At 34.3% G+C, this 22,568-nt stretch overlaps 3 protein-coding genes across 3 annotated transcripts; all 3 read right to left on the bottom strand.

The window, feature by feature from the left end:
• Positions 1–731: 731 nt before the first annotated feature.
• On the bottom strand, positions 732–1,355 carry LOC123302881. The gene has a single exon (XM_044885974.1). It carries the CDS (start codon positions 1,353–1,355, stop codon positions 732–734), a length of 624 nt encoding a protein of 207 aa, XP_044741909.1.
• A 2,404-nt stretch (positions 1,356–3,759) lies between these two features.
• On the bottom strand, positions 3,760–4,437 carry LOC123302880. Its single transcript, XM_044885973.1, has one exon. It carries the CDS (start codon positions 4,435–4,437, stop codon positions 3,760–3,762), a length of 678 nt encoding a protein of 225 aa, XP_044741908.1.
• Positions 4,438–11,339: 6,902 nt separating this feature from the next.
• LOC123302879 lies at positions 11,340–20,587 on the bottom strand. The gene is made up of 3 exons (XM_044885972.1): positions 20,404–20,587; positions 18,101–19,746; positions 11,340–11,480 (listed from the first exon to the last, which is right to left on the bottom strand). The coding sequence occupies exons 1-3, from the start codon at positions 20,585–20,587 to the stop codon at positions 11,340–11,342; spliced, it is 1,971 nt and encodes a 656-aa protein (XP_044741907.1).
• Positions 20,588–22,568: the final 1,981 nt, after the last annotated feature.

The following is a 22,568-nucleotide window of genomic DNA, read 5'->3' as shown; positions in this document are numbered from 1 at the left end:
TTTCGTTGTTGAAATTGTAGTTAATTTTCTAGAATTGGTATCCAGCTGCTGATACGCCATACTCAGATCAATTTTAGAATATTCTTCACCACCGTGAAGTCGAACAAAAAGCTCCTCAATTCTAGGGAGTGGGTACTGATCCACTTTTAAATAAGGATTTAACGTAGTTTTGAAATCCCCACAAATTCGTACCTCACCTGACTTCTTCAACACAGGTACGATTGGACTACCCCATTCGGTAAAATCTACCGGTTCAAGTACCTCCAATTTTATTAGTTTGTCAATTTCCCGTTCCACTATTTCTTTAATAGCAAATGGCAAGGGTCTAGGTTTGCAGAATTTTGGCTCGAATTTACTTTTTAATTTTAACTAGCTATTAAACTTCTAAAAACTAGCTAAAAACTTCTAAACTAGCTAAAAAGCTTCGCTGGGTTGTTTTTGCACATTTAAATATCAAAATTGTTAAATAAAAGACTTTTTTTTTTTAATTTTATTTATTTTTTTTTTTTATACTAAATTCATAATTTTGTACATTATTATTTCTTCATAGAACTTGTTTATACACTATATTTGAAGTTTTATTATTTGGACTGTAAATGAACAGATTTTCAGGTGATCCAACTCGTGAGCAAGCTACATATAATTGACCGTGTGAAAAACATGGTTCTTTTAAATTGATTCCACTCCATTTAAAAGTTTGATCTTGGGCCTTATTTACCGTCATACTATACCTAGGCTAATTTTACGGGAAATTGTAATCGTTTAAAATTAATTGACATTTCGTTTGATATTAAGGGGATTCGTGGAATGAATACCGTGTTCACTTTGTCTTTTCCTGTCAGTATTTTTGCCTTAATAACATTATTTTGTAGTTGTTTAACACATAATCTTGTACCATTACATAGCTGTGGTGAATTGAGATTTCGTAATAAAATGATCGGAGAGCCTACTTTTAGTTTAAGACAGTGTAACGGCATTCCAGGAATATCCAATGAATTAAGAAATTCCGTTGGAAAATTCACACTTTCATTTTCATTGATCGTTGTGTCAATTGAATAGTATATTTTCACTGCTCCAGGTATCATATCTTGAATTGTTTCATTGATACTATTTACAATTTCATTTTTAGTAGCTAAAATGGATCGTTCATAAAACCATTCTGAATTGACGTAGTTTTGGCGTATATTTGGATAAATTTTGTATATAAGTTCGGGTGTTTTAACTAAATTACACAACTCATTCGACAAGGTAATCTGATCAGAACTTTCATCAACTGGGAAGGTGCCCTCTCCTATTTGTAGAATTTTTTTCGCAAATAGTGATGCTTTTTCATTTCCTGAAATTCGAGCTCTCATATTTGTTGTTAAAGAATTTTTTATAACATGTTGCCAAATAAATGAATTTTTTTAGGCACGCATTGATTTCATCGGCTCGAGTCCCCTGGGGGATAATCGGAAGTGTTTGACGAAAATCACCTGAGAGTATTAAGTAAGACACCGCCCATTACATTTGTGTTATTTCGTAGGTCTTGCAGAGTTTTATTCAGTGCTTCAAATGATTTTTTGTGAGCCATTGTGCATTCATCCCAAATGATAGCTTGACAAAGTCTAAGAATCTGAGCTCGTGATGATGATCTTGAAATATTGCATACTGGAAATTCTTGTTCGGCTACATTAAGTGGTAACTTCAATCCGGAATGAGCTGTTTTCCCGCCATCCATTAATGTAGCTGCAATACCTGACGATGCCAAAGCGAGTGCTATTCCTTCTTTCGCACGAATTTCAGCCAGTATTAAATTGATTTAAAATGTTTTCCCTGTACCTCCAGGTGCATCCAAAAATATAATTCCTCCTTGTTGTTTTTCGATGTGCTCCATTATGATATTATAGGCATGCTTTTGGCTTTCAATTAACAATGGCTTATTTCGATTTATATACTGTCGCAACTCTTCGATGTTGTAACTCCTTTCCTTTAATAACTCTGTGTTCAAGACGTCAAATCCGCTTCTTTCTGGTGACTGCATTCCGAGTTGAATCAAAGTTTGATTGCTGATTTCTATACATTTGTCTTCTAGTAATATGAGTGCTTGACTGAAGATGTCATTGTTGAAATTTATTTCTTCATTTGGATTATTTCGTCTCATTTCATCCAAGATATCATCGCTCATACTTTCTCGGTATTTTATCCACAATTGATTTGGATTGGATGGATTGCATGATGTCAATATGATTGCAAATAACTCCCGTATTTGATGAGCTTTTGCTGTTTGTGCTGCTTCTCTAAGTGCGAAGTCCCAGTGATTGTCATTTTCCAATAAGCCAAGTCGCTGACATGCTTCCCTGTACGTTTCACATACATAACCATCGACAGTTCTTACATCTGAAAATGATGTTGGACTCCGAATTTTATGTAACAATAGACGTAAGAAAAAGCATTCAGCATTTTTCGGATGTACTGTATAGACTCGTCCTATGGCATTGTCTTCGAAAACCTCATTGTATCCTTCTACTGGCGTTCCGCGTTTACGTCGATTGAATGTTTTATTTGACACATCCCATGTATAATAATTTGTCACTTCCGGATATAATAATGTCTTACCAAATGGGTCATTTTGAGACAATTCAAAGAAGGCTGTTAATGTTGTCTTTCTCGGCTCTATTGCAACTTTTTTAGCTGTTTCCTTCGTAAAATATACTCGTTGTCCGTTTTCAAAATGAACATTTAAATGAATAACTGGTGGATCACGGTCATGTATTGGAAAACCTAGTATACGCCAAATAGCTTCATTACTATTTATGTATCGACCCATTTGATACTGGACTATTTCATCATTTTCATTTTCTTTCGTCAATGAAATAACAGCCATATCGCTGCCCTTGTATATATACGTCAAGATGTATTTAATTGCTTTTACTGAATTGCAAATTTCTACGTTTATATGCGCCTGAAACATTTTCGATAAGAGTGGATTGTAAGGAACCACCCATTTATTATCAACCTCAAATTCAATTTTATTTTTGATTTTGATTTTTGCATAAAATCCACCATTTTCCGATGATCGACGTCTATATTTCGGATAACCGTCTTCGCCAGTTTGAGTGTCGTTCAAGAATGATCTCGGATATTTCTTTGTGCATTTGCTATCTTTCATGCAAGGCAGAATCCAGGTTCAAAAGTCCACATGGACCGTGAATCATATTTTTCACTATTATATCATAAAGAATTGGATCTTCTTCGGGATTTGGAAATTCTGCCTTGATGACATCATCGATTTGGTTTGGACGCATTTTGTCTTTTAACCAAATCAGATTGTGTGAGTGAGGTGATCCTCTCTTTTGCCACTCAATTGAATAGATCCAGCAAAGAACAATGCCAAATATTTGTTTTTTCACTATAACCTCAATGAATTTAATTTGTTTTTGCCGAAATACGCGGGCTATTATATCGTGTCGATCATTTACTAATTGTCCATAACATAGTTCCTCTTTAATTTCTGGCCAAGATGAATTGCATGTGAATGTAATAAATAAATCGGGGCGACCATATTTTCTTACATAGGTCATTGCATCTTGGGCGTATTCAAACATATGGCGTGGACTTCCCGTGAATGTCGATGGTAAAATAACTAATTTTCCGATGTCGTCAACTTTTTCATCATTCATCATCGCATCTCTCAAGTGAATATATTCATCTGTGCGCAATTTCTTCTGATTGAAACGAATGTATTCTAATCATTCTGTTTCAATTTTTGCATACATGTCAACAATAAATTGTTGAAATAGTACGACAATTCAATATGTGATTATATTCACCGTCTCTGATCATAATTCGGTAAGCGTAAAACTCTTTTGATGTTACTGTTTTATCCATTTCTATGCCCGTGTTTGGATTAACTCGATGTATGTTCATGTGGTAACCGTCTTCACCTTGCCAGAATATCAACGGATACTGCAACGCATCATAGCAGCGATGAGTTTCATTAATACGCTGTAATGTATTGCTTCTACGTTGAATAATAATATCACGTTTATTGGAGTTATTATTATTCACGATCACCACAGCAACTTCGTCTACCACAGGTGCATTAAATCTTCGTTCATGCTCTCCAACTGGCTTTTTATCAGCACGAATCAGAATTTTATATCTATCCGAAACCATTCGTTCACGTGCAGTTTCAAACTGATTTATCAATCGATTGTGTTCATGCAAGAAATCTTGCAATTCTCTTATTATTTCCCGTCTTAATCCTTTAATGTTTGCGCAACGTTGATCGAATTCAAGTTGATTGTCACCCATAAAATAGACTTGTAAAAATTTTGGCGTTTCATTAGGAAAAGGCAGTAATGAACCCACTCTGTGATAAATTTGCCCTTGTACTTTACATAATGAATTAAAACCATCAGATTCATGTATGAATGTAGCTCCAAAGGATGTCATTTGGAAACAGGCATTATAGGGTCTTATATTTCGTAAAAAATGTTTTGATTCCGGTGTCTCACCACTCATATACTTAAAGAGCTCATGCGGAGGTGCTTGCAACGATAATAGTGTGACCTTACCACTTTTACAGGAAATAGGTTTCGTTTTTATATTTCTTGGCACCACAGAATTTACATGTTTGGTCCATTTTTCTAATGACAATATTTGGGTGTTTACTATATTCTATTTTGGGATCGTAATGAAACGCCTCACATTCCAAATCTATTCGTTGATTTCTACGGAGAGTCTTCATTCTTTCTCTGCTTTGTTCGTTTTGCATTTGTCGTTGCTCGTCTTTTTCTCTCTTTCTTTTTAAGTGTTGTTTTCTTCGCATTTCTTCTCTAAAATTGTCACGCTGTGATTCATTTTGAATTTCTCTTAGCCGTCGAGAATATTCTCGATTTAAAGTAAGCCGTATTTCTCTTTCTTCTTCCGTTTCATTTCTTCGTGCAATCTTTTTTCTTTTTGCTTTTGATTGATATTTCGTGAAAATTCTCTTACGTTTTGCCATTTTAATTTTGTTAAAAACGTAAAAACCCTATTAATTTCATAGAATGAGACTATGGTCAGAACAACTCAACCAAAAGTCTACAGAATTTGAAAAAATTGAGCTTCACTTTGAATGATACGTGATCAGAAAGAAAGAGAAGGAATGCTATTTCCAGACAATCCAAATATTTTTTTAAAGAAATATATGCAAATAATAATATTTGAATTTAGATCTAAATCTTTTAGTCAATGGCGCAGGACCATGCATTCGCACAGTGACGCCTAGAAATTTACTTACCTGTCTGTTATTTTGAATGACAACTTTTCACTTCACTCTTTATTTGTATTTATTCACTGACCACAAAATCTTATTTTACTTTTCCTCTTTTTTTTTTTGTTGCTGCTTCTTAGTTTGCCAAAATTGAACTGCGTGAGAGAACAAACGCAGCTCCTTATATACCCTCAGCCGATCGGAAAAAATGTTCGGTGGTGGGGATGACACATCTAGAAACTTCGTTTTGAACTTTCTAGAATATTCTATGGAATTTTTTCAATCTCTTTTAAATTGTCTCGAACATTCTGGACTGTTCCATGGGTTTCTATGGAATTTTCTAGAATTTTCTCGAACATTCTGAAATGTTCCATGGGTTTCTATTGAATTTTCTAGAACTTTCTCGAATATTCTCGAATGTTGTATGGATTTTTATCGAATTTTATCAAACTTTCTGGAACAATCTGGAATGTTCCATGGATTTCTATCGAATTTTCTAGAATTTTCTCGAACATTCTGGAATGTTCTATGGATTTCTATCGAATTTTCTAGAACTTTCTCGAATATTCTGGAATGTTCCATTGGTTTCTATCGAATTTTCTCAAACATTCTCGAACATTCTAGAATTTCTATCGAATTTTCTAGAACTTTCTCGAACATTCTGGAATGTTCTATGGATTTCTATCGAATTTTTTACCGATCCCATTATTATGTCTACACTCTCTGTGTGTACGGAAAAGTAAGATTTTTGTGGCCGATCCCAATATTATGTCTACACTCTCTGTGTGTACGGAACAGTAAGATTTTTTTGGCCGATCCCAATATTATGTCTACACTCTCTGTGTGTACGGAAAAGTAAGGGAAAGATCGATAGAAACCCATGGAACATTCCAGAATATTCGAGAAAGTTCTAGAAAATTCGATAGAAATCCATAGAACATTCCAGAATGTTCGAGAAAATTCTAGAAAATTCGATAGAAATCCATAGAACATTCCAGAATGTTCGAGAAAATTCTAGAAAATTCGACAGAAACCCATGGAACATTCCAGATTGTTCGAGAAAGTTTGATAAAATTCAATAAAAATCCATACAACATTCGAGAATATTCGAGAAAGTTCTAGAAAATTCGATAGAAATCCATAGAACATTCCAGAATTTTCGAGAAAATTCTAGAAAATTCGATAGAAATCCATGGAACATTCCAGAATTTTCGAGAAAAATTGAAAGACATTTACGCCAGTAGCGCCATCTAGTGAAAATTGTACTATTGACAGTGGCGCCATCTATTGAAAATTATTAGAACTATTTTTTTAATCTATTTTCTATGAATTTCTAGATCATTTTTAATTCCACCCCCACCAAACTCCCTTATTCACAATGGGAGCCTAAGGGCTACCCAATGACATTATCCCCTACCGAAGGTCAATGGTTAGTTTTAGGGAAAATCGGGGAAATACAAACAAACACTCTCTCTTTATATAGATTTGACAAGGCCCTTATTAAATTCACCTAATTCCCCATTAAAAACGTCTTTATACCCATTAAATAATGGTGCTAACGCTTGATCCTGGACAAAGTTAATTTGTGTAATGGATAAATTGAATAGATGCATCCAATTCCTGCCAAGTAACGGTGGTCCCCCATTTTCTATCACCTAAATATCCAATATTTTGTTATTGTTATTGAAGCATACATTTAACTTACAAACTCCCATGGGTTTCATTGAACTTCCATTGTAGCTCGTAAAATTTACTTCTGTCTTTAACAATGTACATTAACTAAAATATTTTTCGTAAACATCTTTGGAAATAGCTGAGATTGGGGCTCCACTGTCCACTTCCATTTTCATTGGAATTCTGTTCAAACTCACATTAACTGAAATCGGTTGAAATTCTGAATTGGTTCTGAAATTAAAAATTGAAAGTTCAGTATTATCTATGAAATTGTGGCTAGCTACAGTATTTTTGGGCTGTGCCTCTTTAATCTTGCACATCCTTTTTAAATGTCCTTTATTTTTGCATCGTTTGCAACGGTAGTTTTTGTAGCAACATTGGGACTGGCTATGTTTTGTATATCCGCAAACAGAGCACTTTATTGTTGACGTTGTGGAATTTCCCACACTTTTGACTTGTTTTTTATATTACTTTTTGGATGTCCCCATTCTGTAGACTCCAACCTCTTGTTTAATACTGGTCGATGGTCCACAGGAATCGTATTGCTGTTGAATGCAATCGACTGCATTAGCAATTTTCATTGCTTTGTCGAACGTCAACTTTTTTACATCCTCAAGAAAAAGTTTATCCTTTATGGGTCCCTTCTTTAAACCCATAATAAATTTATCTCGCAGCATAATATTTAAATGTTCATCGAATTCGCATTTTGAAGCTAATTCGCGTAACCTTGCAGCCCATTGTGGAATTGTTTCATTTGAATCTTTAGTGGCTTCGTAAAATTTCATTCTTTCCGCAAATTCTGAGTGTGGCGGTTGAAAATGCTCATTGAATTTTTCCACTAGAATTTTATAATCGGTATTTTCTGTTTTTTTGGGATGAATTAGATTAATTAATAGTTGAAACGAAGAAGCATGCAATGCGTTAATCAAAATGGCGCGGCGTTTACTCTGCTTATTCCCATCCACATCGTTCATAATAAAAAATTGCTCCAATTGTTTTAAAAAAATTTTCCAATCATTCTCCATATGATTAAATGTTGGCATATTTCCCCATATACCTCCAGAAGATGATCCTTGACTATGCATTTTGTATTTTTTTTTCTCCACGTGGCTTTTAAATCCTCGTCGCCAATGTAATGTCGTGAAATAACTTGTACACAGTTTGTTTAAAATAAAAAGAATTAATTTATTTCTTTTAACTCAATAAATAACGACACTGAATACAAATAATATTTAATATAATTGTACAATATTAATTACAGGATCAAGTTGCTTTTCAAACTCTTCTTGACCTCTCGAAAGATTTAACACAAGTGAACTCTTTAACCATTTTAGCATCTGCGCCGGCGAGAATATTATTTCTACGAGCTTTTTATGTACTAAGCTCGAAGCTATTCTTATAACCATATTAATCACTATTAAGTCAGTTACCGGTAATTACAGTTACCTTAATTATAACATATATAGCTTAGTAGTGACCTGTTATCTGCCATACTAGTAATCAATACACAATCAGATGTCACTCTACTACAGTTATGTTCTCTCATAAGTGTAAACAGTGAGTGGTTACGTCCACATAAATTAGACCCATCATCCGTCGCGATTGCCAAGCAATTTTTCAAATTTACTCCGATATTCTGAAAAAACTGTTTCACGTGTTCTTAAAGAACAACCGCAGCGGTTTGTACCATGTGAATCAATCGTAAGAATTGTGAAACAATTTTTTTTTCGATGATTATAATATCGAATACATATACATAAATGTTTTGCACATGCGATGTCAGTTGATTCATCAAAAATCAGTGAATATCTTACGTTCCTTAAATCGTTAATTTGTTCTTGTAGTAACGATGGTGAAATAACATTCTTAATTATTGCTGAGCATTTTGTACGATGAAGCTTTAGATAACTTCATTTTTGAATAAATCGGTCAAACGATCAATAGTTCGAAGGCCTGAGTGGCAGGTTACATATGCAGCTAGTCGTAATTCTAATTAAGTTATAGTTTTATATTTATTTTTGGTAGTTGGTTCGTAAATTTTAATAATACCTGGTTGTACTTTTATTGTCGTTGCATTTTTTTAATGCTTGGAAGTTTTTTGATGCTTTATTGAATCAGAGTTGTGAGTTCGAAGATCCACTTCACAAATTTTGCAGTAGGCTTTGGTCTTATCATCTACTTTTTGTTTTGACCATGATCCTAACATTGAATCCCTTAACCATTGTGGAAACTCTTGTCTTATTTCTCGTGTTTGCTCATAACAATATAAATCAACTATGTTTTCAATAAATTCTAACCTGTAAATAATACCTACATATCTAATGACATATTATTCAAGAAATACTGTCCTATAAAAATAGAAATCACTCTTAGAATATTAAAATGAATATACTTCACTTTTTATCACCTTATGTATTTTAATACTTATAAATTTTATATATTTTTTCAACTTTCAGAGATTTATTTATCTATCTAATAATTTACTGGTTGTTTTTGGCGTTATGCTAGACAGAGATAATAATAAACAAACACTCAATGTTGTAGTGGCCATTCAATATCAATATTGTAGTGGCCATTTCAGGAATTAATTACGTGCATCGCGAAAGCGTTTATCTATTTCAAAATTGAATATTGTTTCGTAATCACTTTTTTAGGACTATTATTTGAATAAAAATACTAAAATTGTGTAATATAAATTGGAACTCATCGCAAACCTGAAAAAAGAGACTAATTTGCGATAAGTAGTAGGAGAAAGTTTTTGGTAGCACATGCATGTTAAATGTAGCCTAATTTTGCGACAAGTAGCACAATCTGGCAACCCTTAGATGCTCTCCAACCATTTTCCTTCAATCTACAAGTTTCGAAAAATAATGCATCCTCAGCTACGAAAAGGTAAAAAATTTGAATTTTTTCAGATTCGAGCGTGTAATGAACCGTAGATTTAAAAAAACATCACTATCAGCAATAAATTTTGAGTCGAATATTGATTCTATTGAAGAGATCACTGTAAATTCTCAAGGTATGGCTACTGAACAGAAGATGGATCAAGAGTGTCAAGTTAATTTTTACTCCGATTCAGATGTCAACTCGCAAACATTTATTTGCAATCGATTTGTCAAAGATGAAATATGTCACGCAGAAACTCAAACTGAAATTGTCGAAGATACTAAACGGATAAAAATTAATATTTGCACTAAAAAATTTGTGGATAAAGGATTTGGTACTCCCCAAAAGGAGTTTGCGGATGAAGAAAATCAAGTGGGCAATAAATCTTTTTCAGGATTTGTATCTCTAACAAAAAAACAAGAAATTATTGATCTGGCAGGTGTAATATTTGAAATTTTTGAATTTTTATTGAAAAGAATGTCAATGCCTCAAAAGTAAATATTGTCTAAAAAAGATAGACTGTTTATATTTTTAATGAAAATGAAAACAGGGCTACCATTTTCAGCCCTTGGTGTATTGTTCAGCTTTCATAGAACATTTGGCTGGTGCAACAAGAAATTTGGTATTTTGGCCAGATGTTGACGTTTTGCAGGAAACTATGCCTGATTGTTTTCGTCCTGAATACAAAAACACCAGAGTAATAATTGATTGTACTGAATTCAGAATAGAAATTCCTTCAACTGTTGACAATCTTGTATTTACATACTCTCAATATAAAAAAACTTCACCGCCAAAGTTTTAATAGGCATTACTCCTGGAGGTTTCATTTGTTTAAAATCAAAAGTAGCTGGAGGACGAAAATCAGATTCTCAATTAACAATAGAATCAGGTTTGGTTGATTTATTAGAAGATGGTGACATTGTTTTAGTTGAAAAAGGTTTCCCGGAAATTAAACGGTTATGGATACTTGTGGTAAGAAAGTGAAAATGATTATGCCACCGTTTTTATAGAAAAAAAAAGAATTTAGTAAAGAAGAAACACAACAAACATACAGGGTGGCAACAGTTAGAATCCATGTAGAAAGAATTATGCAGCGGCTAAGAACTTATCAAATACTGAATAAAATTCCAGAAAATTTACTCAATTGCATCGACGACATTATACACATTTGTTGTATTTTGGTCAATTTACAACCTCCAATAATTGCAGACAATAAAGACAGTGCTGATGGAGAATAAAATTAGTTTTAATTTTAATACATCATAAATTGTATACATATTCTAAAATGTAATATAAAGTAATACGATTTATGGGAATTAAGCTCAGTTTTATTTTTTACTTATCCAGAGTGAGTATTTATTAAAATATTAATTTAAATTTTTAAATAGATTATAACACTGTTTTTAACATAAATAAAACCATTACATATTATAATAAGTATTAAAAATATGTAATGCACATTTTTGGTAACAAACATTTACGCTTATTTTTTACTTATTAAGAATCAGTATCTTAATTATTAATAGAAAATAATTTATTTCTATGCTATATTCTTGATGCTTTTTCCTGTGAAACATCTCTTTGGGAGTATTATATCACTGTCGTCTTCACTATTAATATCAGCGTCATTACATTGATTTTCAATATTATCTTCATCCGCTTCTTCATTTTCAGCAATCCACTGAGAATATAACGCTGGTAAATAATGTTGAAAATAAAAATTTTCACTTTTTAAAATTACTGCTTTAAAAAAAATCTTTATCTCGGTGAACTTCAATTAAACAGGTACCATTTTCCACAGGCGAATAAAAAAATAAATCACAGATAGTCATTCCACTTACATACATCTGCAATTGGATTTGTGTGAAACAAGAATATTTAACGTTGCACGAATTATCAGCATAATTTACGACTGGTTTGTTTTCGCAAGCGCTGGGACATTTAAATTCAACTATTTTTGAAAAACAGTCGTCTTCAATAGCAACACCATCAAGACTAGCACATAGCCACGGCTGAAATAAACTAACAATTACTGCCACGGATTTCACGATACAATGTGTCACCTCTTCATATTGTTTTCTTGCCTTCGGTTCTTCTCTTAAACCATATCTTGTTGAAGCACAATCTACCTTATCAGGATGCAACATTTCTCCAACTAGTTTTTCGACTGGCTTCCGAGAAGTTTTTATACAATGGACATTAGTACTCGCCGAAATTCTCAATCTTCTTGCTTTGTACCACTCACGACTTTAAGATTGTTTTAGTTTCACAACACAATCCAATAATCTCATTTTCAGACAGTCTCAAATTCTTAATAAAAAATTTTTCAATTCTTAACACTAGCTGAATCTATTTGCATAAATATTATGCTCTTTCGCAAAAATTAGAAAATTATTAACGCACTCTGTGCATGTTTCTTTTTCAATATTCATTTCAACTTATATTAATAAAGAATCTATAACATTTTTTACTGTATAAATATTTGCTTTAGTTGATATTTATTTAATATTTAACTTCGCAAGTTTCTTATTTTTAGATTCGTTTTTATATACCGAAAACTTGCGAAGTAAAATATTAAATAAATACGTACTAAGGAGAAACTTACACAAGAAATTTAAACCAATAATTTTTGTACTTTAGTAAAAAAAATTCGGCCTTTGTTAAGTAGGTGCTTGACTCTAATCTAAAGAATACTTTGATTGTTTAAATTTAAATTTTGATGTTTAATAAAAGTTGTGAAAAAATTATAACGTCATAACATTAGAGGGGAGGAGCGAGATAGTAGTCATCGAAAAGTTGCTAATGTAAGTTTAATGCTTTATGTTGTTTAAAATTTATGCCATTTTTATAAAATTTTTTCGAAGAATTTTTTTCTCTACGGGATTTCACAACTTTTTTTTTGCTGACGTAATTGAGTTTATTGGGATTCTGTGACATCTACGCCTTTTTACACATTTATGTTTTTGGTGGGATATCACTTCTTTTTGCAAGGCAATAGTATTTAGTTTGAAAGTGTTTGTAACAATTTTAACTCACCATTACGAATACATTGAATTACTGTTGAATACTGAGCCTCGAACGTCAAGAGAGATGCCGGACAAGATGTCATCAAAATTGTGTTATTTATAAATATTGTAATGAAAATTTCATTTTCATATAACTGATATTGATTATTATATAATACATTCTATACAATTTACGCCTAATTTGCGTCCTCATGGGTAAACAGTCATGTTTTCGAAAAAATGTTTCATGCAAAAGTTGGTTATTTCTTTATGAGGAATATTTTTTACATTAAAATTTTTATTCTATCTCTAACGGTTTATAAGATGGATCCCACAGACCCAGGACTCAATTGACGTATATTGCTCATTTACAAACTTGACTTCACTTTTTACGTCCTGGGTACGCTATAAAATTTTCATCTTGATATCTCTTTTCGTTTTTGAGTTATCGTGTTGGCAGACAGACGTGCAGACGGACAGACAGATATCATGTAACTGCAAATATTTAGGCCTTATTCATGGGTAATAAGCACAGCTTGATTTCATATAATAGTTCTGCACATGGGTTAATCCGGATTATAACAACTGCGCATACATGGACCTTAAATTTTGTAAGTGTGCATATTTGTGTCTTATATATTGGAAGTGCGCACAGATTAATCACAAATTATTGTTCTGCGCATGCATTTATCCTGAATCTTACAACTGCGCATACGCTGAATTTATATTTTGTTACTGCGCATATGTAGGCCTCATATATTGCTAGTGCGCTCATGTGGATTACATGTAAAAGTACTGCGCATGGGTTGATCCTGAATATTACAACTGCGTAGGGACATTATATTTTGTAAGTGCGCATATTTTGGTATTATATACGGCAAGTGCGAACAGATTAATCAATAATTATAGTTTTGCGCATGCATTTATCCTGATTCTTGCAACTGCGCATATGCTGAATTTATATTTTGTTACTGCGCACAAGTTGGCCTTAAATATTGCTAGTGCGCATATGAGGATTACATGTAATAGTACTGCGCATGGGTTGACCCTGAATTCAAGCAAGTCTCTGTCGAATGTCCAAAATCGCATCTTTCTATAATTTCGAAGTCCCTTAGAATTGGTAAAGCTGAATGATTCCCTTTATAGATAAATCAATTATAGTGGAAGTGATGGAAAAATAATAACGCCACTAGCCTTACCATGTTTTGTTATCAAATCTAAACGTGTATACAAAATTTCAACTCAATCGGTTGAAGATATCTGCTTTAAAATTTAGTTATAAGATTCCCCCCATTTAACAAAATATGGCGGAAGCGACAAGAAAAATTCGGCCAATTCAACCATACAAATTCAATGTCATTCAAAGTCAGCGTACTTACAAAATTTCAACGAAATCGGTTGAGGGTGTTGGCTTCAAAATTGGGTTGCAAGATTATTTATTATTGAACGTAACAATACCATTGTTTTTAAGAAAATAAAATTCGTTGTCATAGCAACGGTTAGTTGTGAACGCTACAAGAGATATGATCAAAATGGTTTAAAACTTCTTCTGCGAATATATTTATACTTTTTTTAAATTTAAGGACAAAAATAGTTGTCTTTTGCATTAACGAAAAAAACAGGATTGGTTATTTACTTTCTCGAGGGAAAATCATTGTTTTTTCTTACCTTTAAACTTTTGTTCTAACTCTTACAGTTTTTGCTATAAAGGCAAATTAAAATTTTCCTAATTAATGTGACAAAATCTGTTTTCTACATGGTACTTTGATAGGATATTATTGTTTGGAAATATTTTATTTAATTTTTATAATATTTTAAGTTGGAAATATTGAATGTTGGGGCGATGGTCGCTGGTTTAAGAAAAACTAAAATATTTCCCAACACTTAGCGAATTTTAAGAACGTTTGAGAGCTGTTGGACTGTATGAAAAAAAATATATGTACTCACCAGTTTTTTCTCCAGGTTGACACTAGTCAGATAATGAAGTTGTTATTTAAAGGTTTGATCGGATAAAACTCAGGAAAAAAAAGGGAATTTGGGATGATTTATCAAACCTTTACGTTGAATTTGTTCACGCCTTTTTTTTTACTGTTGGTTATTGACTTTTAATTGATGAAAATTGCAATATGCGTTAAATCCCTCAATGGCGGGAAAAGTAGTAAAATGTTTAATGCACTGCACTAAAAACACATGGTTCACTGAGAACTATTCGAATTTAAATCCAAAATTAAACTTGATTATCAAGATAAAAATCGATTTTGAAGTTAAACTTTAACACATGGTTAAATTAAATTAAATGCTGAACACCACACGTTTCAACATTGAAAAAAATTGAAACTTTGAAAAAAACAGAATCACTGACTCGACAATGTTTTAAATTATATTTTTAGATTGATTAATTAAATCAACCGAAAGAAAATGATCTATTCAGATCGAAAAACGAATTAATTATATTAAAAAAAGTAAAAAGTTATAAACTCATTGGGTCGGCTCCGAAACCGACCCGTTTGAAAATACGTAAACAACTTATACAGCACACAGAATACTGTAATAGGAACGCTGTTATTGGCGGATGTTTTGACAAAGTCAGTTGGTACCAACTTAGAATTAATTAAAATCACTAAAGAAAAAAAATAAAAACACTAACTTGTGAAATGTCCCTAACATAAGTCGCCCCCCCAAATTCGATAGAATTTGAGCCTACCTAAACAAAAAGGGAAAAATTCAGTTACATGGGACCGAACAAATTGAGAATGTCAACAATGTACATGAAAGAAAAGAAAACAAAGAATATTTGAAGTCTAACGGATAAAATATTTGAATTCCAAAAAAAATAAATAAATGGGGGAGCGAAGGATAAAGCGGGATTACTCGATCGACCCACGCAATGGAAGCAGTCTGGCGACCGCCCGAGTAACTACTTGCTGATCCGCAAGTTTTAAATCGGCAACACGAAGTATACCGTCTGCAGACATGTGAAGTCTGATTATGCGACCAATAGGCCAAGGAAGTGGGGGAGTTTGATCCCCTTTTACTAATACGACATCCCCAACCTCAGGGGTGGCGGCAGGCGATTTCCATTTGTTTCTTTGAATTAAAGTATTTAAATACTCTTTCGACCAACGTTTCCAAAAACTTTGAACCAAGCGTCGCAGGTTCAGCCAACGGTCACGAACGGGCTGTTCACAAGGTGGGTAACGTTCGGGCAACGAGGTCAAGGGGGTGCCGGTAAGAAAGTGTCCAGGGGTTAAATACGACGATGCCTCAGAAGGATCAGCAGGCAGATCGCACAGTGGGCGACTGTTCAACACCGCTTCAATGCGGGCGAATATCGTGAAATAATCTTCAACGGAATAGGAAGATTCCTTGAACATGCGTTTGAGGAGCGATTTGGCGGATTTGACGCCAGCTTCCCATAAACCCCCGAACCAAGGTGCATATGCACAGTTGAAATGCCATTGTACACTTTTAAGAGACAAATAATCGGAAATATTCTCGCGATTTTCTTCTAAGAAAATAGAAATTTCATTTAAAAGGCGTGAGGCGCCAAGAAAATTCCGACCTTGATCGGAATATATGTCGGATGGAAGACTCCGACGAGCTACAAATCGATCCAGTGCTGCTAGAAAGCATTGAGTAGTGAGTTCTGAAGCGAACTCAAGATGGACACATTTTGTGGAAAAACACACAAAAATGCAGAGATAACCTTTTGTTAAACGAGGTTTACGTGGGTTGCCGGATTTAACAACGAAAGGACCGGCGAAGTCGACTCCGGTATGAGAAAATGGTTTCGAGGGGGTGACTCGAGATTCGGGTAAAGCGGCCATTTGAGGCGCGAAGGGCACAGCACGGAATCTGTAGCATGTGGGACAGTTACGGATCACTTTCCGAACAAGACCACGAAGCCCGGGAATCCAATAAAGAGCTTGAACAGAAGCTTGGACTGCTCTGGGCCCAGAATGAAGAGAACACAAATGAGCATGAACGCATATTAATTGGGAGATGTGTGCCACTTTGGGCAACAAAATGGGGTGCTTGGAAGCTGAAGAGAGTGGGGAGTGGTCGAGGCGACCACCCACTCTAATTATGGAAGAAGAATCTAAAAACGGACTGAGCGAGCTGAGACTGCCTTTAAGAGCTTTATGAGCGGACAACAAACGAATTTCGGATGAATAATAATGTTTTTGAGTTATATGAATGATTTTGATTTTCGCAAAATCTAATTCAGTGACGGACAACGGACCGGAAATGGGTTCTAGATGCTGTAGGCGTGCTTTACACTGTTTGATGAAACGAAGCATCCATGCGACTACTCGGATCAAACGCGTCCATGACGAAAAGCGAGAAAATAATTCCAACTTTGATTCGGAGTAATTAAATTGGCTGCGAGAGCCAAGGGTTTAATTTCAGGCAGCTCAGCAATATTGGAAATTGTATCCGTAAAAGGAGGAGGCCACTGACTGAGAGGCTCCGAAATTAGCGATGGTCCGTGAAACCACAAGTTATGTTGAGTTGATTTGCAAAACTGATCAGGGGTCAGTCCGCGAGATGCGATATCAGCAGGGTTGACAGAAGTGTGAATGTAAGACCAGCACATTTGTTGAGTGGTTTGTTGAATGGCTACAACACGATTGGCAACGTAAACTTTGAGCAAATGTGGAGGAGTGTTGAGCCAATATAAAACGATGTGAGCATCGGTGAATAGACGTGGGGGAATTTTGAACAAATTCGGCATATTTTGACGGACAGACGAGACGAGTTTGCTAAGCAGAAGTGCTCCGCAGAGTTCCAGGCGCGGTATGCTCAGGGTTTTTAATGGAGCCACCTTAGTTTTAGCAGCAAATAAATTTGATGTTATGGTGTGTCCGTTATCGCAACAGAGATAAAGCACAGCTGCGTATCCAAGCTGACTCGCGTCAGAGAAACCGGCCAACCATACCGACCTACTGTCTGATGGAGCAATGAAACGGGGAATGCGAATTTGAGCTACGAGATACATGTTTTGTTGATGAAGGTCCCAAATTTGACGAATATGTGGAGGTACAGGGTCGTCCCACCCTGAGTGATCTAACCATAACTTTTGAAGAATACACTTCAAGCTAAAGGTAATAGGTGCTAAAAAACCCAAGGGATCATACACTCCTGCCACTTGTGAAAGCAAAGTGCGTTTTGTCAAAACGTTTTCGAATGATTTAAATTGAAATAGAAAACTATCTGTGTTTGGGTCCCACAGCAGCCCAAGTATTTTGAACACAGTCTCCGTTTCGAACACAAATGGCGTCTCGATGTGATCTACAGGGAGATCAGCTAATATGGAAGGATCGTTGCTAGTCCATTTTCGCAACTCAAAACCTCCCCTACTCATTAAAGTTTGTAATTGTGTCATTAAAGTTTTGGCTTGTTCAGGAGACGAAGCACCAGTAATGATATCATCAACGTAAGTGTTGTGCAAAAGGGCTTGAGAAGCCAAGGGATAATGATTGCCTTCGTCGATCACTAATTGTTTTAGGCACCTTTGTGCAAGAAAAGCGGAGGGAACTAAGCCGTATGTTACGGTATTTAGTTCAAATTCAACGACATCGGATTCAGTGGATGGTCGGTAAAATATATGCTGATAAATGCGATCTTCTGGACGTACCAAAATTTGTCGATACATTTGACGTATATCAGAACACAAGGCTATTGCGTTAAAACGGAATGAATAAAGGATATCCGAGATGTCGTTTTGTAATTTAGGACCGGCCAACAATAATGAATTTAAAGAAATTTTGTTATAACCTGGGTCCGATGCGTTAAAAACAACACGCAATTTGGTGGATGTACTAGTGTCCTTAGTGACACAATGATGGGGAATTATATAACCTGATGAGTTAGTTGCCTTTGACATGTGACATAATGAAATGTATTCATCCATGAATTCGGTATACGCCTTGTATTTTTCTGGAAATTTAGACAATCTTTTTTCCAAATTAATAAAGGAAGCGAGTGAACGCTCCTTGTTGAAAAGGGCAGGGAGGCTGCCCGGACGAAACGGAAGAGCGACAATGTATCGACCCGTTGAGTCACGCGAATGCGTGTCTTTAAAATGGCGTTCCGCCAAAATATCTGAAGGATTTGAGGGGATGGAAACCGAAACTTCTTCAGTTTCCCAAAAATTTTGTAAGTGATCACTTATTTGAGCAGTGCTCAGAAGTGAAATGGGTTGAGTAGGGGGGTTGCCCTCAACAGGACCGATAATCAACCATCCAAAAATACTGTTTATGGCAGAAGGGAATCCCTGAATAGTTTGAGAATCCGTACATGACAATATAGAGGGGAACAAATCTGCCCCTATTAAGAAATCCACGGGGGATGATTTATAAAATTGGCTATCTGCCAATTTGAGTGACGTGAAGCGACTGATGACTTCTTGAGATAATTCAATTGAAGGTAAATTTAACGAAATAGTAGACATGACATATGCAGTTGTAGAGACTTTTATGTCAGAATATTTTGACTTTAAAATACACGAAACCGTACCATGACAAGAGGTTTCGGTGGCGCCAATACCAGAAATTTGAGTTGAAGTGGGTTTAATAGGTAAACCAAGAGCACGACAACATGATAATGAAATAATCGACACTTGGGAGCCAGGGTCCACAAGTGCCCGAACAGAAAAATAATTACCACTGGGGGTATTAATTAAAATTTGAGCTGTGCCCAGTAAGACCCCTTGTGGGTTTTGGGCATATGAAGTACATGACAGTGCCGGGATGTCGTTACCGGTGCTGTGAGGGGGTTGAGTGCTTAAGTTTGAGGGAGACGCATTCAAGTCCGAAACGGTGGCTTTGGTTGCCGACGTGACCGGTGATTGAAACCCAGGATGAAGGGTAGTGTGATGTTGATTAGAATCACACTTGCGACATACATTTTTAGAAGCACATTGGCTTCGAAGATGAGAACCTAAACAATTGAAACAACGAGTAAGTGATTTTAAATATTGATATTTATTCGATAATTCCATTTTTAAAAATGAAGGACAAGCTGCGAGATTATGAGGGCCTCTGCAGCGAATACATTTTGAAATCGGAGAATTTTGTTTAAATGAAGAAATTTTATTCGTATTGTGAGCGGTGTTTACTAAAAATGATTTGGGTTTATTTGTCTTTGGAAACGCTGAGCTACTGGTGCGAGTAGTGGGTAATTGCAACTCTAATGAGCGAAGCTGATTAGTAACAAACGTGATTAAATCCGTGTATGACGGAATCTCCTTGTCTGAATGACGCAACTCAAATTCACGGCGCATATTAGTGTCCAGATTATTTAGTGTTAAGTTGAAAAAAATGAAATCAATTAAATCTGGTAAATCCATAGAGCGAATAGATTTTACTGCAGTTTCATGAGTGGTGAGAAATGAATTTAAATTATTTAAATTAGACAAATGGGTTGTCTTGAACTCTAAAATTTTTTGTAAATAAAAACTGGCTATGCGCCTTTTATTGTTGTAGCGAAAACGTAATGCTTCGTATGCTAATGGATAGTTTTCGCTAGTTAAGGCAAACCCAGAAATCACTGCTGCCGCGTCCCCTTTCAACGAGGTTTTAAGGTAACGAAATTTACAAATATTGTCCATATGTTTTGAATGGACAAGGCTGTCAAATATAGAAATAAATTCCAACCAGGAATCTATATCGCCATTGAATTGGGGTAAATTAATACGAGCTAAATTGTTATCTTGTTGAAGAGGTTTGACTGAATCAACCGATGTTGAATCAGAAACTTTGTTTGGCATTAACGCCTTCATTTTGTGGTAATGCAGCTTGATTGAAAATGTCAACTGATCGTAAGCTATTTGAGCTGAAACTGTTTCGATTCGCTTACGTTTTTCTACGGCAGAATTAAATTTCAAAATATCACTTTGAATTATTTTATGATTTTCAATGAAGGATGGCAATTCTTTAAATAATAATTCACACTGTAAAAAATCGGCTTGTGCAAGACCCCTTACAGTGTCATAAATTGCGTTTACTTGCGCAAAGGCATTTTCACGATGAAGGACTAGGTTTTCCTTCACTGCTTCCATGTTTTCTCCATATTGGAGTAAGCTGTCAATAACTTGTGCCATACTTGAATGAAAATGCAAATAAAATTGAAAAAAGGAATAATATTAATTGATGAAGGATTGATAAAACAATCAAATGACTTTAAATAATTAAAATATTATTGATAAGCGATACGTTGATGATTTCAATCGAATTACAGAACCACTGAAATTAAATTTGTTTAAAATCAAAAGAAAATTTTTAATAAATTAGAGCAAATCCGCATAAGTTACCCGGGCACTCAGTATTATATGTGAAATGAAATTTGTTTTGAAAAACTCGAATACTTGAGAGTGAATGAAAATCAATGAAGAATAATGAATTTATTTGATACCCAAGAATAAACAATTTAAACTTTTTAGAATACAAGTGAAATGAAATAAAAGAATGAAATTAATTAATTTTAAAAAATGCAATCAAAGTCAATAACCATACGTTTACGAATTTTCCCTATAAGAAATTGAAACTAATTAAATCAATTGAGTATTAAATAATATTGAATTAATACGAAATTTTAATCAAATGCGATTTAATTAAAAGAATTTTAAATTTTTTCAGAAAATTGAAATTAACAATTAAAGTCAAAAAAAAAAATAAATTGTTTACATTTATTTTTGAAATGTCATTTGATAAATTTTGACAATTGAAAAAAAATGTAAATATTGTGATTTGTGATTTGAACAAAAAAATAGTCAATAGTGACATCTATTTTATGAAAAGAGTAGTTTTATTATTTGTCAAATATGAAATATCAAAATGGCGTCGACTGGCCTGGTGAAAAAACTAGGGTTGTTATTGTCAAGCTATTACGCAATCGCTTGTCAAAAACAAAAAACACGAAAAAACACGTGATTATTTGAATTGAATGAAAAAAAACGTATATTTGGCTTGAAGTGACCAAAAATGTTGGGGCGATGGTCGCTGGTTTAAGAAAAACTAAAATATTTCCCAACACTTAGCGAATTTTAAGAACGTTTGAGAGCTGTTGGACTGTATGAAAAAAAATATATGTACTCACCAGTTTTTTCTCCAGGTTGACACTAGTCAGATAATGAAGTTGTTATTTAAAGGTTTGATCGGATAAAACTCAGGAAAAAAAAGGGAATTTGGGATGATTTATCAAACCTTTACGTTGAATTTGTTCACGCCTTTTTTTTTACTGTTGGTTATTGACTTTTAATTGATGAAAATTGCAATATGCGTTAAATCCCTCAATGGCGGGAAAAGTAGTAAAATGTTTAATGCACTGCACTAAAAACACATGGTTCACTGAGAACTATTCGAATTTAAATCCAAAATTAAACTTGATTATCAAGATAAAAATCGATTTTGAAGTTAAACTTTAACACATGGTTAAATTAAATTAAATGCTGAACACCACACGTTTCAACATTGAAAAAAATTGAAACTTTGAAAAAAACAGAATCACTGACTCGACAATGTTTTAAATTATATTTTTAGATTGATTAATTAAATCAACCGAAAGAAAATGATCTATTCAGATCGAAAAACGAATTAATTATATTAAAAAAAGTAAAAAGTTATAAACTCATTGGGTCGGCTCCGAAACCGACCCGTTTGAAAATACGTAAACAACTTATACAGCACACAGAATACTGTAATAGGAACGCTGTTATTGGCGGATGTTTTGACAAAGTCAGTTGGTACCAACTTAGAATTAAT

This window comes from Chrysoperla carnea, chromosome X, assembly GCF_905475395.1.
Source record: "Chrysoperla carnea chromosome X, inChrCarn1.1, whole genome shotgun sequence".
In the NCBI taxonomy this organism is placed as follows: domain Eukaryota; kingdom Metazoa; phylum Arthropoda; class Insecta; order Neuroptera; family Chrysopidae; genus Chrysoperla; species Chrysoperla carnea.
Note: the sequence above shows the minus strand (reverse complement) of the source record. Positions and strands in the feature narration are given on the sequence as shown.

Excerpts from the sequence above, each read along its gene's own strand:
- LOC123302881 (XM_044885974.1), bottom strand. The coding sequence starts at position 1,355 with ATGAGAGCTCGAATTTCAGGAAATGAAAAAGCATCACTATTTGCGAAA.
- LOC123302880 (XM_044885973.1), bottom strand. The coding sequence starts at position 4,437 with ATGACATCCTTTGGAGCTACATTCATACATGAATCTGATGGTTTTAAT.
- LOC123302879 (XM_044885972.1), bottom strand. The coding sequence starts at position 20,587 with ATGAAGGCGTTAATGCCAAACAAAGTTTCTGATTCAACATCGGTTGAT. Across the intron at positions 19,747-20,403 it reads AAAACATATGGACAATATTT|GTTCTCATCTTCGAAGCCAA; the intron begins GTAAATTTCGTT and ends TCAATTGTTTAG. Across the intron at positions 11,481-18,100 it reads CCATATTAGCTGATCTCCCT|TGGATTGCTGAAAATGAAGA; the intron begins GTAGATCACATC and ends TTATATTCTCAG.